General features: G+C 41.8%; 1 protein-coding gene across 1 annotated transcript in view; it reads left to right on the top strand.

The window, feature by feature from the left end:
* Positions 1–350: 350 nt before the first annotated feature.
* LOC113029287 (homeobox protein NANOG-like) overlaps positions 351–17,175 on the top strand; it is a 51,055-nt gene continuing 34,230 nt past the window's right edge. Inside the window, exons 1-2 of the mRNA XM_026180085.1 lie at positions 351–381; positions 745–870. Of these exons, the coding sequence (XP_026035870.1) occupies positions 351–381; positions 745–870 (157 nt within the window). The remainder of the gene's footprint in view (positions 382–744; positions 871–17,175) is intronic.

Genomic DNA, 17,175 nt, shown 5'->3' with positions numbered 1-17,175 from the left:
TTAACTGCAGCAACAGAACAATCTAGGAGAGGGGCTAGCTTGTCTTTAAAATTTTTTAACAACTCAGCTGGAAATCTGTCTGAGCCTGGGGCCTTACCGCTCGCATACACTTGATTGAGCCAAAAACGTCCTCTATTTTAACCCTTTAAGACCTACCATAGAACCAAGTGACCCACAAAAGAAGAAGCGCAAACCTCCACATTCCTGCCCACACCCACAAACCTCCTTAAAAGCCCAGGAGAATTGCTCTTAAGTCCGTCAGTCTTAAGTTCCTATCCTGCTTGGTTTCGAGCTCTTTCAGCAGAGATACTTTCTCCAGCTTTCCTGTTTTAATCACTGGGATTTCAAAGATGGAAGATTATGGGATGCACTTTTCTCCAGGTATGTACTCAGCATTGTTGTCTAGTGAGCTAATATGAACAGAGTTGACTAACCTCTAAGACAACTTGCAAAAATGTTCTTTCACTCTGTGTTGTAAGTCCTGATTGCAGAAATAACCATTTCTCCCTCCACAGTTGAACAGAGAGTCCACTTTAAATCCTTTTTGGTTTTAAAGAATCTACAAATATCCGACCACTTTTTTCCCCCCCCAAGGTTGTGTCAAACTGTTGTGTTTAAGACTCATCAATATAACCTTTGTTAATTTTTCTGTTACAAAGTCAGTTGTGCCAAAACATATCAGCAACTGATCCATGTGGACCATATAGACTTGTGATTACTTCTCTTGTGTCTTTACCCTCACAGACTCGTGGAGTTATGACAGCGGGGTTGAAGGGAGTCTTCCCTTGGAAGAACTCGCTATATGGGCAGAGAGTGCTCTACAAATGGAGATGACCAACAAAACTACTGATACCTCTGAGGCTGTTTCCATCTCAGTCTCAGAGCAGAAACAAGATTTTGATATCCTGATTGTTGCTCTGATATGTATTGTTAATCAGCACCTCAGCCTGACTGGTGGGCCTGTTTGTGCTTAACCCAACATGTTTTTTTGTTTCCTTTAATCTGCTTTGATTGCAATGTTGGTTAAAGTTAGCACCTAGTTTTCTTTAGATCTGTTTTCTCAGGATTAATAAATGGATATGGTTAAAAATTTTCCCCTGTGGCTCTGCTTTGTCTGTCCTGACTTAGCCGGGCATTTCACTATTCCACCCAGCATATACATTTCTGGTGTGGGCTTTCCCACCAGACACTGCTTCCACGGCTGATGCTGTTTGTTAGCACCTCATAAGGAGAAGCATGTCCTCACCTCACCAAAAGTGCTCTATGACCACTGGATTTAGATCAGAGCAGAGAGTTGGGGTGAGGGAGTGTTACGTCCCCCCCGAAGGGGTCTAGGCATGCGAGTGAGGGGACCAGTAACAAATTAGTCCAGAACAGTCCAGAACTCCTCAACATAGTGTCCCAAGTGACAGCCAGATGTTTTTTGAGCCATCACATATGGAGAACCCAGCGGATAGCTAGAAGGCCTTACTGAAACACTTTTCAGGCGCTTCTTTGCTAGGTCATGGCGACAGGTGGTGCAGGTTGGAATGGTTGTATCACACCCAATCTGTCACACTGTAGGTCATCCGGACCTGAAAGATGGTCAACAGGTGGCAGATCACAATTAGTCGATTTCTGACAGGGGCCAAATGACACCACCGAGCAATTATGCTCCAATTGTCGTCTCGGACTGGCAACTTTGTCCGTTTGTGAACCACGATTGACTCCTTTCAAAGCAGAGCCTTTTTGCTTTGAGTGGGCATTCAAACAGTTAGCAACCAGGTGGCCAGGTTTGTGGCAGAAGAAACAGAGCTGTGTTTTGGCTCTTGAAACCACACCTGTATCAGCTTTGCTAGCTCGTACACTCCTATCCCTTTAGACTGACTGTTTCTGTTTGTAGGTCTTACAATTTGCTACTTGAAACAGAAAAACACTTTGGTTTTGGTTTCCCCACATCAAATGGTGTGTCTGCCTGCCGAATGGAGGCAGTTGGAGGAAGGGAAGCCTGCTGGAGTTCCAACTGTTGCAACTTAACAGCTGTCTCCACCTTTTTCAATTCAACCTCCTTGGCTCTGGCAAGCTCTGCGTCTAAAAGCTTAAGCTCCAACTCCTTTAGCTGGAACTGCCTCTCATGATCCTCCTTTTCCAACTGAAGACGAGCCAGGCGGACATGTAGCATAGCATCGTTCTTTGAACCTACGGATGACTCTATGGAGAGTGGTTCAAAGTGAGGCAGTGTCATTGGCTTGTCCTCAGGCAGCCACTGAGCAACAGGTGTAGACACTGATGGAGCTACAGCTTGAGCTGGCACCTGCGGAACAGGCTGAGACGCTACACCATGCTCAAGTGGACTGGCAGACACTGGCAGGGCCACTATCCCTTTCTCCACCAAGCCAGACACAAGAGCAGCTTTCAGCTCAGCCTTACGTAGAGCCGTGGAGACAGAAATGACATAAAATGATGCGACCTCATGCAAATCCATCTTCCTACAGGCGTCCAGCTGGACAAGCGAAGGGTTTTCCTTAAACACGGCAATTTCAAAGGTAGCCATTAAAACTGAAACTAAAACTACCTGAGGCTAACAGTAACAACAAAGAAGCACCACCTCCAATACACAAATGAAAAACAGGTGGGAAATGTTTGGCCACAGGTTAACCAATAAATAAAAATACCACTGACCCTCTCCCCAGACCTACCTACTAAAATCTTAGCCTAGTTAGCTTCTGGAGTGTACCAGGCTCGAGGCAACTTTAAAGGATAAGCATCAAGTGCACAAAGCACCGACAAGCCTGCCCCCGACAGGGAACTAATCCCCACCCGGGATTACTCCGAAAATAAAAAAGGCAAAATAAAAAATGAGTGCCTGAAGGAGGAGCTTACGCTCAGCTGGACACTCCCCTTTGCTAACTGGAGAGAGAGCGTAGCAGATACCATACAACTAAACAGGCCACCGGCAAACAACTCACTAATACTCAATTGCTGTTCCTTCCATTCATATTCCGGACGAGCCCCCACATTATTACGTCCCCCCCCGAAGGGGTCTAGGCATACGAGTGAGGGGACCAGTAACAAATGAGTCCAGAACAGAATGAAAGGAAAACAGACAGGTGTTTTTAGTAAATAAAATAGTCTTTATTATAGATAATCTTAACATAAAGAGCTGGCAAGGCCTTTTTACCAATAACACTTGGAAAAAGGGAAAAAGGTTGCAACAACACAGAACACAACAACCAAACAAAAACTCCACACCACGAGGAGGCACTTCCAGGGGCCCACAAGCTCACCCTGTCACTAGCCAGCAGCTAGCTTTACTGCCACCAAGGCCCACAAGCCCACACTACTCACGTAAAGCAGGTATACTGCTTACACACATAGGCAGGACCTTCACACAACTAGCACACAAAGCGGAGACACCAGAGAAAACTCCCTTGCTCAGAACTCATCCCCAGCTTAAATAGCCTCAGAGGTGATTGCTGACTGGATTCAGGTGGCAAACAAGGCTAACCAAGAGCAGCTGTGTCCTGGGGAGAGAGGAGAGTGAGAGAAAGAGAGGGGGTAGGAGTGGCAAGAGAGGAGGAGGTGGAGAAAAACACCACGCCCACACAAGGGCAGTTTCAGGAGGCCCAGCTAGGGCTGTAACAGGGAGGTTTACAAGGAAGTGAATTGGAACAGGTACATCCTTTTGCAGTTTATGAATACATCACTGATTATCATGCCTATGTCTTCCACTCACACTGAGCTGACATCAGCATGGTTGGTTATGTTGGAAAACCTTATAGTTTAAACAGAATCTCTGCAGCCTCTGCAACAAACTACCTGCTCCAGCAGAAATACTTAAACCAGTTTTGCCTTTTAGTCTTAGAATTCTGGCAGCAGCCTTAAAGGGAGTTGTCCCCTGGTAGACCTTACTACATGGGCTGAGAATGCTCTTGATAAGGTGATTTACCATGACCCATCGAAAATGAAAGAGGTGGTAAAGATGGCAGTACTATCCAAACAGTGTTTTTATTTTTATGTTTCTAGAATACAAGTGAGAGCCAGCCCCCACTCGAAGAAATTCTACAACCAGCGCATGATAGAGGCAAACTTGAGGAGGAAAAAGGGTGGACTAATTAGAGGAATTGTGTAGTAATAACAATAATGTATACTTTATTGATCCCCGTAGGCCAATTACTCACCAAGTGAATTATGGGGCAACCACTTTACCTACTGAGCTATCCCTGCCCCAGATGACACAATCACACATGCACGCCTGTTTTGAAGTCAGACATGCATGAATCACCAATGATTTTTCTTCCAAAAAAATGAGGACTTGAATGAAATACTGCTTCATGTGTCTATGTGAAAAATCAATAATATTTTTTAATAAAGTGTTAAAAAGTTCATTAATCTTTCTGATTTTCTCCAGACGCCAGAAACACTCCATGTACATGGACAACAGTGACATCTACTGGTCCAACATTATATAACAAGTGTGTGTGGTCAAAGTCGCAGCAATGTCCTCACTGCACACACACACACACACACACAAAATCAAAGCTACACTTGAACAATTAGCATCCTCATTCTCACATTTAACAAGCAAAATAAAATAAAAAGATATTTGATGTACAGTGTGTTCTTCTTGCAGGTTTATACAAATTTTATGTTTTTTATTTTTTTAAAAGAGTGGGACTGCCAGCCAGGACAGAAAGAATGAAAACCAGAGAGGAGGTTCATTGATGTAGTGAAGGAGGACATGCAGAGGTTTTGTGTGACAGATGATTAACCATTGAATTCAAAAGGTTCCAGAAACACTTCATGTACATACTCAACAGTCCAGCCTAGTGGTCAAACATTAAACAAGAAGTGTGTGTAGTTGAAGTCACAGCAACAACAGATCATCTTCGTCCTCATGGCATGAAATCTCAGTGGGCAGATAAAATGAGGAAAAGAACAGGAAAAAAAGTCAATGCTTCACTTAGTTCACTTGAGCTGTTTCTCATCACACATGAACTTGATCAGGGCATCATCCCATCGGCCTTCACTTCAGCTCCAGCAAGTGAAGGCCGATGTACTGCAGGATGGAACTGAAGTGCAACTCCTGAACGTAGACCCAATATGTGATTAAAACTGACATCATATTTAAGCTTTAAATTTGCAGTTTATCAAGCATCACTGAGCACTTCAAATCTACCTTTAAATCTGTAACATAACAGCTGGAGCTGGACCTCCGCTTGCAACACACTGTGTGACAAACGACACAAAAGTATTGTCAGCTCAGACATCAGCAAATGCACAACCTTTGAATTTGAAATTATCTGACTAAGGTTTGATTCATGTTACAGCAGCTCATGAGTAAATGAACACGGTGCATTAAAACGACTTTTAGAAGTACATTTTTCCAAATACATTTACTTTAATTTACTTGCGTAGGGTTAGGGGTTGCCACCTCAGCGCACAGTCAAGTTTCGATACCATCTGTGATCATTAGTGCCATGTGTGATGTGGCCTGACAAACCAGTTTTAGGTGACCCTAAAACTTAACGTTCATGGAATAAAAATACAGTCTACTGGAAATCCCTATGAAAACCAAAACAATATATTTCATCATTCAGTGATCAAGCAAGACCCAATGTTCTCTCCAAGGGATGGAAGATACAAAATAACATTTTAAAAAAACATTGCTGTAGGATGTTTCTTTCAGCCACATTACATTATCAGAAAAAGTCAATAAGCCCGTTTTTCTTCCCTTTGTTAAAACAGACTGTCTAATTCTAATTATGAGCTTGAAAGAGCATTTGACATGCCCACTTTTATTTGTCAACACTTCCATCTAATACCTCACCCAAAGTAACAACTTTTAAAAAAAGAAAAGAAAAAGAACCCACACACAAAACAAACAACCCACGATACACAAAAAAGGTTGTACTTAATTTTACTGTGGTCATAAAATAGTTACGTTAAAGACAGTCTCCGTTAAGTCAACATCAACAGAACATTAAAATGGCTGTCAGAGAAAATCCACAGAAAATCTGATACACTCAGCTCAGTCATTGTTAGTAGCCGGCGTCATTTACAATAGCTGTGATGTTTAGTGATGTTCCCTCTTATCCATGAGAGTGTAAACACTGGGAGATGTGTATAAACCACCATTTAGGTGTTTGTGTGAGTCACAGGTGAGTAACAGGTGGTACCCCTTGGGGAAGCAACGTAGAGGAAGGAGTGCCAAAGTGGCCAAATTAAACAGTTTTGAGCTGCTATTTTAAATAAAGCAGCGAGAGGCCACAAACCTTGTTCTTTTAAGCAATGTGTGGTTATTAAATTAAAAGGTCTGGTGGTATTGCAAGTACCGCCATTTAATTTGCTGTGTTCGTTTATTTTTTTATGTTTATTATATGTTTATTTAATTTTTTTATTTTTTAACATTTCGCCGCAGTTCTATATTCTCAGGTAATTTAATACATTTTATATTAATTTGCCACGCCTCTGTCTTTTCAGTACAGAGTCTGTGTGCCTTTGTAACTGGAAAACCTTTGCAATGGCTAATGTAATATTTCCTGAGGCATAACTGCATGCCCAAATGGTGTTGTCAGTACCATTTAGTTACCCTTTCCTCTTCTCCTCCTTCAGGCCACCACACTTGGGACAGTAAAAACCTGTTTCTCCTCTGTGACAGAGCTGGAAACAGCTTCAGTTTCAATCAATGAGTCAGATTGACCCAAAATTAAACATGAATTCATCTGTTTGTTGGTCAGTCCGTTCACCTCTTGTGGGTCATAATAACATTCCAGATTAAAGTGATGGACAAGAACTTTTAAGTTAAGGTTAGGGCTAAGCTAGGGCTCATATGTAGCGCTAGTCCTCTGTATACCATGCAAAGTGGCATTTTTGCTGTGGTCCTCCTTCCTTCGCACAGAGCTGGAAACACTTCAGCAGTCTCAAAGATGTTGTTCCTCATCTCCTAATCAAGAGCTCTCTCAGCCCACATAGTGAGGTATGCCAGGGGGAGACTACCTTCAAGGCTGCTGCCAGAACTCCACAAGTCTGTGAGGATAGGAAGACACAGGCCAAGCACAAGTCTATATGGTCCACATGGGTCAGCATGGTTACTGATGTGTGTTGGCATGAGTGACTTTAGATCAGAAAATACAAAAGTAAACCTCAGAGCTTTAAGGTTTTATTCTGGTGGCACGCTTTAAAACTTTGCCACCAAGTGTCGCCATTTTGGGGAAAAAAACAAAACAAAACCAAAACAGTGGTGGTATAATTGGAAACAGGGATAGACGCCCTTTTCTAGTCTGGAAAGTACTTCTGGGAGAACTACTGAAACATGGCCTTACAACACAGAGTGTATTTTTGTAGCAGGTCATAGGTTAGCTAACTCTGCTAATATTAGTTCATATTACCAAAGAAAAAAAAAGTCTTCCTTATAATATAAAGCACCGTGAAGTGACTGTTATTGTGATTTGGCGCTGTATAAATAAAAAATGAACATGCATACATACTATGATGAGCCACTGGCAGACAGCTTGGCCTGGCTTTCCTTTGTATACACTGGCTGAGTCCTGGTAGTGAAACTGGCCGTCCATGGTTTGCTGCTCAGAGCTGTGAGATGGGAGCTCTTCCTTGGTTCTGGCAGTAGCAGCAGCATTGTAGTACTTGGGTTCCTGTCTCCTGAGCTCCCGTGGTTCTCCTCTGGAAAGATGTGATGCAGGTAGCATTAAGCAGGATAAAAGGAAAAGCTGGACATCATCAGCGTCTTCCAGTCCACCAGCTTTGCAGCCGTGTATTAAAACTGGCTTCAATTTATCTGCTTGTGATCAAGCTGCAGGAAGCTCTGTGTGCTAAATTGGACATTACACTGATGTCTCTTTCCATTGAGGATTTTTTTTGTGATTTTTGTTGTTAGCACATCTAACTATGTGAAGAACAAAGTATTAAGAATATTTTAATAATTTACATTTGGGATGTCATCTTTTTGTGTTCCCTTAATTTTTGTTATTTATTTTATTTTATTTTATTTTTGAGCAGTCTATATTCACATTGGTTTTTTGGGGGGGTTGTTTTCTTAAAGCCTACTTTCTTTGTCAATTTCTTTCTTTCTGTCCACAGCATCTCACAAGTAAGGCACACACCCACATCAAGAGCTGCTCTACAGTCACAGACTCTGGTCAGGAGAAGAGATTTTCCAGTGCCTAATCTCCTGGGTTCAGTGGGTGAAGTTGAACAGGTACATCCTAATGCAGTTTATGAACACATGACTGGTTATCATGTCTTCAACTCTCACTGAGCTGACATCAATGTGGTTGTTGATGCTGCAAAACAGGATGGTTTAAACAGATGCTTCGAATCCTCAGCGACAAACCACCTGCTCCAGCAGAGATACTTAAACCAGTTTTGTGTTCCAGTCTGTGAAGCTGCAAAAATGGCAGACTGGAAGACTCTGATGGCTTTCATCAGTTTGAATCTCCCAGAATCTCAACAGGTATGTACTCAGCATTGTTGCCCAGTGAGCAATGTTCAAGTGAAATCTGGTGGCAAATTGTAGGAATGCAGCCAACGTGCAGAGTGTTTGTGTGATGCTATTCTGTATAAGAGTGAGCAATTTAGCCATTATTTAATTACTGTTTTGGTATAATTTTCTGTTCTAAATTGACTTGTGCCAAAGCATAACAGTAAATATGCTGGCCCATGTGGACCATATAGTTATAATCATTCCTTTTTTCAGTTGAAGACTTGTTGTCAGAACTGAAGGAGGAAGTTTAGGAAAACCAGCACATGATGCAGATAAATTTGAGCACTGTGGCTCGACAGGAGCAGGTCCTGCCTTACCTGAACACCTTTGTCAGTGATGGTGAAGGCCACTTCTTCCCATGTGTTGGTGTAGCTGAAGCTGTAGAAGTTAAATATTACACAGTTCTGTGTCAATATTTCCTACTATTGTTTGGTGCAGTTTATCCATCTAGATTATTTTGGTATTGACAACCCACTTTTGTAGTTTTCTCTGAGCTCTGTGTCTCTGAAAAGTAACGTTTCCATCCTAAAGAAATCCAGACTGTGTTACAGATCTACTGACCTTGTAGGAATTCTTTTCTTTCCTCTGAACTACATCTGCTAACCATATCAGTGTCCTGGAGGAAGCACGTAAAGGCTTTGAACAAGAAGCTTGACTTCATGACAGGCTTCATGCTTCTTTGTAGTTGGCAGGTGTAGACACTGCACCAGATTTCTGAGTTTTAACAAATTTATGCATTTCAACAATACTTTCGACTGACTTCAGCTGTTGTTAGAATGTATTTAATATTGATTTCTAGTATCATCTGATGTTTGCTGGAGCCACAGCTGTAAAGCTGCTGGTCATGATATCGGTTTGGTTATCTGGTGAGAGGGAAACATGAAGATGAAACCAGGAGATGTCCTTACTGAATCACCAGAGCTGAGCAGGTGATGGAGAAACAGGTTTACCTTTTAGGTGACATGAATGAGTTGAACAGAAGTTCTGAACTGTTTCTGAGAGACAAATAACACCAGCTGACAGCTGGTAACTGTGCAGGGGCAGGTCTAGCAAAGTTTTGCGAGGGGGGCCAGGTAGGGCATTAACAGGGAAAGGGGGGCACAAAGAAATACTTATTCTCATTTAAAATGTCTAGCTTTTTAAAAAAATAATTATCTGAATCTTACAACAAACGATTGATGGATTGATGCATATATACATCAGAAAAGTGCACATCACTGTCACAACAGCATTTGTTTTCATTCAAAGGCTTTATGATTTTTTTTTTCCTATAATGGTGGGCTGGTCGATTTATTTATTTATTTATTTTATTTTATTTTATTAATTTTTTTGTCCCAGTCCAGCCGCGTATGCAGTTCATCTGCAGTCTGGTGTTACCTACATCTTCCTATTCGGAAGGCAGAATTTTCGAGTTCTGAGTACAATTCAAAGCACCATAACTGCAGTTTTCGTGTTGGATGTAAAAAGCGCACATGACACTGTGACGTAGGCTAGAATCATGGCAGCTGTCAACGGCGGTCCAGGCGTGGGATTTCTCTCGTGTAAATATACAGATTATTTTTATCCTTTCTATTGGTAGGTGGCACGGTGCACTTGTGGCAAGTAAGCAAGCTAGAAGACTGCCAATCTTGCTTGGTATCCAGTTACGGAAGCAACACATTAACAAGAGAATTCTGAGTAAAACCAAAAATTACTTTTCCTAGTAACTAGTTACTTTGAAAGTAACGAGTAACTTGAAGTAACTGAGTTACTTTTGATAGAAGTAACTAGTAATGTAACTAAGTTAATAATTTAAAGTAACTTACCCAACACTGGTCAAGAAACATGAAAGGAACATTTAAATTGGCCGTCAGATAAAATTTACATTAAACCTGATATGCTGCCAGTGCCAGCTAGTTTCCATGTTAGAAAAATACAGTTGACGCAGAAGTCCTTTAAATTTCTCTGAAAACCACCAGCATGTGGTTTCACAATCAGACCTCCACGCATCATATTTCTGCCATGTTGTTTTTGAAACCAGTATTTCAAAAATCCTCATCTTGAGGCTCCAGAATGACCATTGACCAATAAATGGGGGCTGTAACAGTAGCTACAACCAACTTTATGCTGTCTAGGCTAGAACCTGATACTATCATCTCAATCATCGTTATTAGAAAGCATCATTTAGAACATCTGGTAACAAATTTATCTTTTTAACCACCAATGTCTCAAGAACAGAAAGTGTAATCTCCCAGATACAGTGCGGCAAAAAAGTATTTAGTCAGCCACCGATTGTGCAAGTTCCCCCACCTAAAATGATGACAGAGGTCAGTAATTTGCACCAGAGGTACACTTCAACTGTGAGAGACAGAATGTGAAAAAAAAAATCCATGAATCCACATGGTAGGATTTGTAAAGAATTTATTCGTAAATCAGGGTGGAAAATAAGTATTTGGTCAATAACAAAAATACAACTCAATACTTTGTAACATAACCTTTGTTGGCAATAACAGAGGTCAAACGTTTACTATAGGTCTTTACCAGGTTTGCACACACAGTAGCTGGTATTTTGGCCCATTCCTCCATGCAGATCTTCTCGAGAGCAGTGATGTTTTGGGGCTGTCGCCGAGCAACACGGACTTTCAACTCCCGCCACAGATTTTCTATGGGGTTGAGGTCTGGAGACTGGCTAGGCCACTCCAGGACTTTCAAATGCTTCTTACGGAGCCACTCCTTTGTTGCCCGGGCGGTGTGTTTTGGATCATCGTCATGTTGGAAGACCCAGCCTCGTTTCATCTTCAAAGTTCTCACTGATGGAAGGAGGTTTTGGCTCAAAATCTCACGATACATGGCCCCATTCATTCTGCTCTTAACACGGATCAGTCGTCCTGTCCCCTTAGCAGAAAAACAGCCCCATAGCATGATGTTTCCACCCCCATGCTTCACAGTAGGTATGGTGTTCTTGGGATGCAACTCAGTATTCGTCTTCCTCCAAACACGACGAGTTGAGTTTATACCAAAAAGTTCTACTTTGGTTTCATCTGACCACATGACATTCTCCCAATCCTCTGCTGTATCATCCATGTGCTCTCTGGCAAACTTCAGACGGGCCTGGACATGCACTGGCTTCAGCAGCGGAACACGTCTGGCACTGCGGGATTTGATTCCCTGCCGTTGTAGTGTGTTACTGATGGTGACCTTTGTTACTTTGGTCCCAGCTCTCTGCAGGTCATTCACCAGGTCCCCCCGTGTGGTTCTGGGATCTTTGCTCACCGTTCTCATGATCATTTTGACCCCACGGGATGAGATCTTGCGTGGAGCCCCAGATCGAGGGAGAATATCAGTGGTCTTGTATGTCTTCCATTTTCTGATGATTGCTCCCACAGTTGATTTTTTCAACTTAGCAAAAAAGCTAAACATCTGACACAATAAGCAGGAAAGTGCAGGAGGGACAGATGAAGTAGCCATGGTGCTAACGAGTCAGCTACGAGCTAAGCTAGCGAAACAGTACAGACACAGTGAGTGAATACTTTGGCTATAAATTAGGTAGTGAGTACATAGAAAGTGTGCTTCGGATGAAGCACATGAAGATTATACTGTGAAAAAGAATGTATTTAAAAGTTTTTTTATTAAATTGCTAATTGCAGATAAGCTACTCAGAAACACCACTGTGTTTGAGCAGGAACAGGAAGTGATACTCTACCATAGAGCAAGCAAACACCAAGTGACAGTAATCCGATTACTTTTTTTCAAGTAATGAGTAAAGTAAGGGATTACTATTGCAAAAAAGGCCATTAGATTACTGTTACTTTCCCATAAGCACGCTGCGTTACTGTGTTACTAAACCATGATTTTGTTTGCGAGAGTGTCTCATGACAATGACGTAAGCAAGTGCTACGTTCGTGGCAACAGCTGTGTGCAGATAACAATGGATAATATAACTAGTGTGGGAGAGAGTATGAGCGTGCAACGTTTAAAGCGCAGAAGTACTGACCTTACTTTGCTTGAAATGGAAATGATCATTTACTGTGAGGTGAGGTGTGGTTGGGGTGTGGACAGTAGTTGTGCTTTTGTAACGTTGAGGTATGGACAGCTACACACTGAGGCTTTGAGCCTCAGTCCTGCCTGTTCACATTTTATTCTGTAAAAACTAAATTTTCACTGCTTTTATGGCCTTTTTAGTGGGGAGAACATAGCTGGGATTTAATGATTTAACAAATCTTTTAAATCCTTTGTCCTCCACAATGCTAAATAGCTGTGAGTCCTCAATCACCATGCTGACCAGGTCTTCATCTATTTGAGATTGTTCTCCTGAGGAAAGACAATAAAGATAAAGCACAAATATAAATATCACACACGTAACTTATAACAGTTGTATAATATTGTTATATCATTTAGTAACATTACTGCATGCTATATTATCATTGCATTTGATGGCTCACCTGGTCTTGCTCCACAATCGGTGTCCCCCTTATTCTCATGCAAAGCTCTGTAGTGCCTAAGCATGGATGAGGTGTTGTTGTTATATCCCAGCTCCCTGGCACATAGCAAACACTTCACCTTGTACAAAAGTACAGACAGCTTAACATAAATTGTATTGCACCATCAGTATTATGAAAATACATCTTCTGTAGAAATTTACATACCTTGTTGGGAGGAATAAGATCAAAATGTTCCCACACAGGGGAGGACATCCTCCTCTTCTTAGCTGGCTCCATTCTCTCCTGACTTTCCTCACTCTCATAAACCTCCATACGGTCTCCAAACTCTCACTAACCGCAACTCTCCATCAAACACCCACATTTTTGAATGAAGTCTGAGGGGTTTATATCGCTGTCATATCTCGCGGCAAAGTTCGAACCACTTCATGAACCAGTCACGTGGTACAGCCGGGCAGCGAGGCTTCGGACGTCATCATTTTCAGCTCCTCCCATAAATGAAGCAAGCCTCGATACGCGCTTCGCGGAAACGCCCCCTCCATTACTCGACACACGCTCCGAAGCCTCGATACAGAACGTCCCATCACTACTAATTACTCATGTAATTCAAATAATCTGTCAGACTTAGTCTCTTTCAGTAAATGAAAAACACAAGGTGAATTTTAGGCCTTTTATCTTAAAAACTGTGGATTTTAGAAATATTAGAATTTTGTAAAATCTGTGGATACTGTAAATATATTTTTTACATTTAAAAAAATATATACTTTCTGGGTGTTACGTCCCTCTGTAGCCTCTAATCTGCTCAGTGTGTTCAGGTGGTGCTACTTGGCCACACCTAGTCAGGTGTGGATAAAAGCATACCTGAGGCAAGCTTCCCAGGGAGCTCACTTGTCTTTGCTTTGTATTCCATTTTAAGATAAAACCTCTTCTCACCCATACTCTGGTGTTCATCTCCTTTTTTATGTTGCGGCTTTTGAGCCGGGTCGTAACATAAGTGGCGGCTCGTCCAGGATATTTGGACATTTTAGTGGAGATTGAATATCAGTTTTTTTGTATTGCTTTTAAGTGGGTGAGTGAAGGTGCTCACTGTGATTGAGTAACGTCCCTTTAGTCAGTGTGTTTCAGCTGGGTGGCTGTGCTGCCCTTCCATCAAAGCACTTGTTGTTTTGCTTTATTGTTTTAGTTTATTGTGTTTGGTGGCTATCCTGGGTGGGGGGTACGCTTCAGAGTTTGGTAGGAGACTATATCTCTGGTCTGCTGCCTGCTCTCGAGTTCGCCTTTAAAGTTGCCTCGAGCCTGGTACACCACTGAAGACTAGGGTAGGTAAAGTTAGGGTTTTGTTGTTTTTAGTGTTTTAGGCTAGTAAATCAGTTGCACCAAACTTGGTAGGAGGTTTGAGACTATTCATGATTATGGTCTTGTGGCTGAGGCAGGTAGACCATTTTGAAGTTGGCATTGTGTGTACACCATGTGTGTGCATATGTCAGTTTTGATGGATGCTAATGAGATCCTTGTGAGTTGAGTGTTTTGTGCTGTGACTTTTAGTGTTGTGGGGAATATGTATATTTTGTTGGATCCCTTGTGAGTGTTGTTGGCCAGGTGATGGCAATAACACTGTGGGGTGCTGAGCCACCCTTGATGTGATCATTGTGTGGCCATAGCTCTCCATTTTGTGGTTGGTCACTAGTGTGCTTGATTTTCTGAACTTTTTGGATTAAAGTAACTTGTTGTGGTATAGCGCCACTTGTGACTGTTTGTGTGGTGGAGACAACAGTTCACTTGTGATTATTTGTTGCTACTTTTGGTTTTGTGTTGTAGCAGATCAGGTAATCATTTTGGGTTTGACTGTTGTGCTCCTTTGTGTTGGTCACATGTTACTTTTTGTGTGTTCAGTGTGGCAACTTCAAATCCTCATGCTTAGGGATGCAAACTATAATGTGAACACTGTGCTTCTGTTATTTCAGGTTTGTGGGTCAAGGACCTGAAGGCTTCAGAGGGGATTTTAATAAATTTAGGGGTCCTAGAGGAACCCTTTTAAGGGAGGAGGTCTTACGTCCCTTTGCAGCTTCTAATCTGCTCAGTGTTCAGCTGGTGCTAATTGGCCACACCTAGTCAGGTATGGATAAAAGCATACCTGAGGCAAGCTTCCCAGGGAGTTCGCTTGTCTTTGCCTTGTTTTTTAGCCAACCTGCTATTCCATTTTAAGATAAAACCTCTTCTCACCCATACTCTGGTATTCATCTCCTTTTTTATGTTGCAGCTTTTGAGCCAAGTGTAACACTGGGAAATGAGAGAGAACACCATGTTTTAGAATGTCTTGTGCATGAGAAGCTGGAAATAAAACACAAATCTGCCACTTGCAAAACTGAACTTTCCATGTGCCTCAAAATCTGACAGACTGAACATCCAAATACTTTACCGACTTTAGACATCCATCTTTCTATGTTCTGCCACAATACTCTATAGTATAGTCATAGTATGAAGTGGTTGATCTAAAGAATCTTGAGAAAATGGTTCTGCAGTCTGAAACAATCAGTCCTAACTCATCATGATGTAAGCACATGTCTTCAGAGGTGGACGGCACTGTAGCTGAAGTTTTGCTGTAACATTTAGATAAACTCAAAGTATTTGTCATAGTTTCAGATATACTGTGTTAGACTGGGTTGGCCATCTCTGGTGTATTATCATCATCTAATACCTAAATAAACAATATCAATCCACATTCACTCAGTTAATAATGTATTCATTAATCTGTTTTCAGTTTGAATTTGTTTGTTTAGATTCAGGAGATTTAAAATGTTCTTAACTCTTATCTTTTACACATTATTCTATTATGCTTTTATGTATTTCTCTTGTCTCTGTGTTTTTAATGCCATCAATTCCTAGCATGTTTGGTACTTTGCCATGCCTTCATCTCTCTCTATTACTTACATTTGACTCTCCTATGTTAAGCACTTTGTTATACCACTGGTTTTTAAATGGGCAATATAAATAAAGTTTGCTGTTGTTGAAAAACACAACGTTGCAGGGCACGTGGTTGCTGGTGGGCTTCCCAGTCATGATCATCATTGGCTTTGTGAGCAAGCAAAGGAACAAAAATCAAAATAAGATCTTAACTTCCAAGGTAGAGGTCCCTGAAATGGACCCTGCTTCACCTCGAGAGCCAACTTCCTCATCAGTCTATGAAGGAGGCTCTCGATGGCTTAGGCCTCACCGTAGAGAGCATTCTTTTATTTATGTATTGTGCACCATAAACCGAATAAAGTAGACTTAAGTAAAACAGTGTGGGTAAACCTCAGTTTCCTGAGGGAGAAGGTGCCATCCTCCTGAAGGCTCTGAATTTTTCTTTGCAGCCAGGATCTCGCTTCTTGTTCAGCGCTGCGCTCATTGGTTCTCTGCCCACCTTGCTCCAGGTTAGCTGCTTCAGTTCCAGAGCGGTTTCTGGTGATTGAACGACTTTCACAGCATTACCTCTACTAGACATGTCTTCAGTGGCTTCAGCTGCCATGTTCTAAATTTTTGTTTTATCAGTATATTTCACCTTAAGCCGAGCTGGGAAGGGAATCTGCTGCTCTTTCAGAATCTTGGGCACATCTGTGTATTCTCTTCGTTTATTTAGAATCTGGGTGGGGGGGGCATAGTCATGATTCAAACTGGGAGCTTCCAGCCTCCATGCTGCATCTGTAACATTCCCTGACAGATTGCAATACAACCCTGGTACAAACATACATGGCCATCAGCAGCATCCTACAATTTAGTTGAGCTGACTTCAGGTGTTTAGTAAGGGGAAGATTTAATAACATTGCATGTTTTATTTCAAGTCTCTGTAGTCACAGAGCAGAGAGTAGAAAAGCTGACAATAACTTTTTTTTTTCTTTAGGCTTTACTCTCAACATCAGACTTGGGACCAATAAAAGTAAACCCAACATTTAGATTCTTAGGAAGATGAGATAATATCAGTAACCATGATGACAAATGTGGAGCATACTGACTTGCGCTTACTTGCCCTCTGTCTTTCTACCTCACACACTTGTGGATTTCTGGCAGCATCCTTGAAGGGAGTCTTCCTTTGGAAGAACTTGCTGCTTGGGCTGAGGAAGCTCATGCTAAGAAGATGAAGAACAACATCTTCGAGACTGCTAAAGCAGTTTCCTGCTCTGTCATAGAGGAGGAACAGAGTTTTGCTGTCCAGAGAAACCAGAATGGGAAACACACTGCAACAAGTGCTAGAAGAGAATGAAGCAAAGGCCAAGGTGCTCAAAGGAAGGACCGGGGGGC

The sequence above is a fragment of the Astatotilapia calliptera genome, chromosome 9 (assembly GCF_900246225.1).
Source record: "Astatotilapia calliptera chromosome 9, fAstCal1.2, whole genome shotgun sequence".
Classification (NCBI taxonomy): domain Eukaryota; kingdom Metazoa; phylum Chordata; class Actinopteri; order Cichliformes; family Cichlidae; genus Astatotilapia; species Astatotilapia calliptera.
Note: the sequence above shows the minus strand (reverse complement) of the source record. Positions and strands in the feature narration are given on the sequence as shown.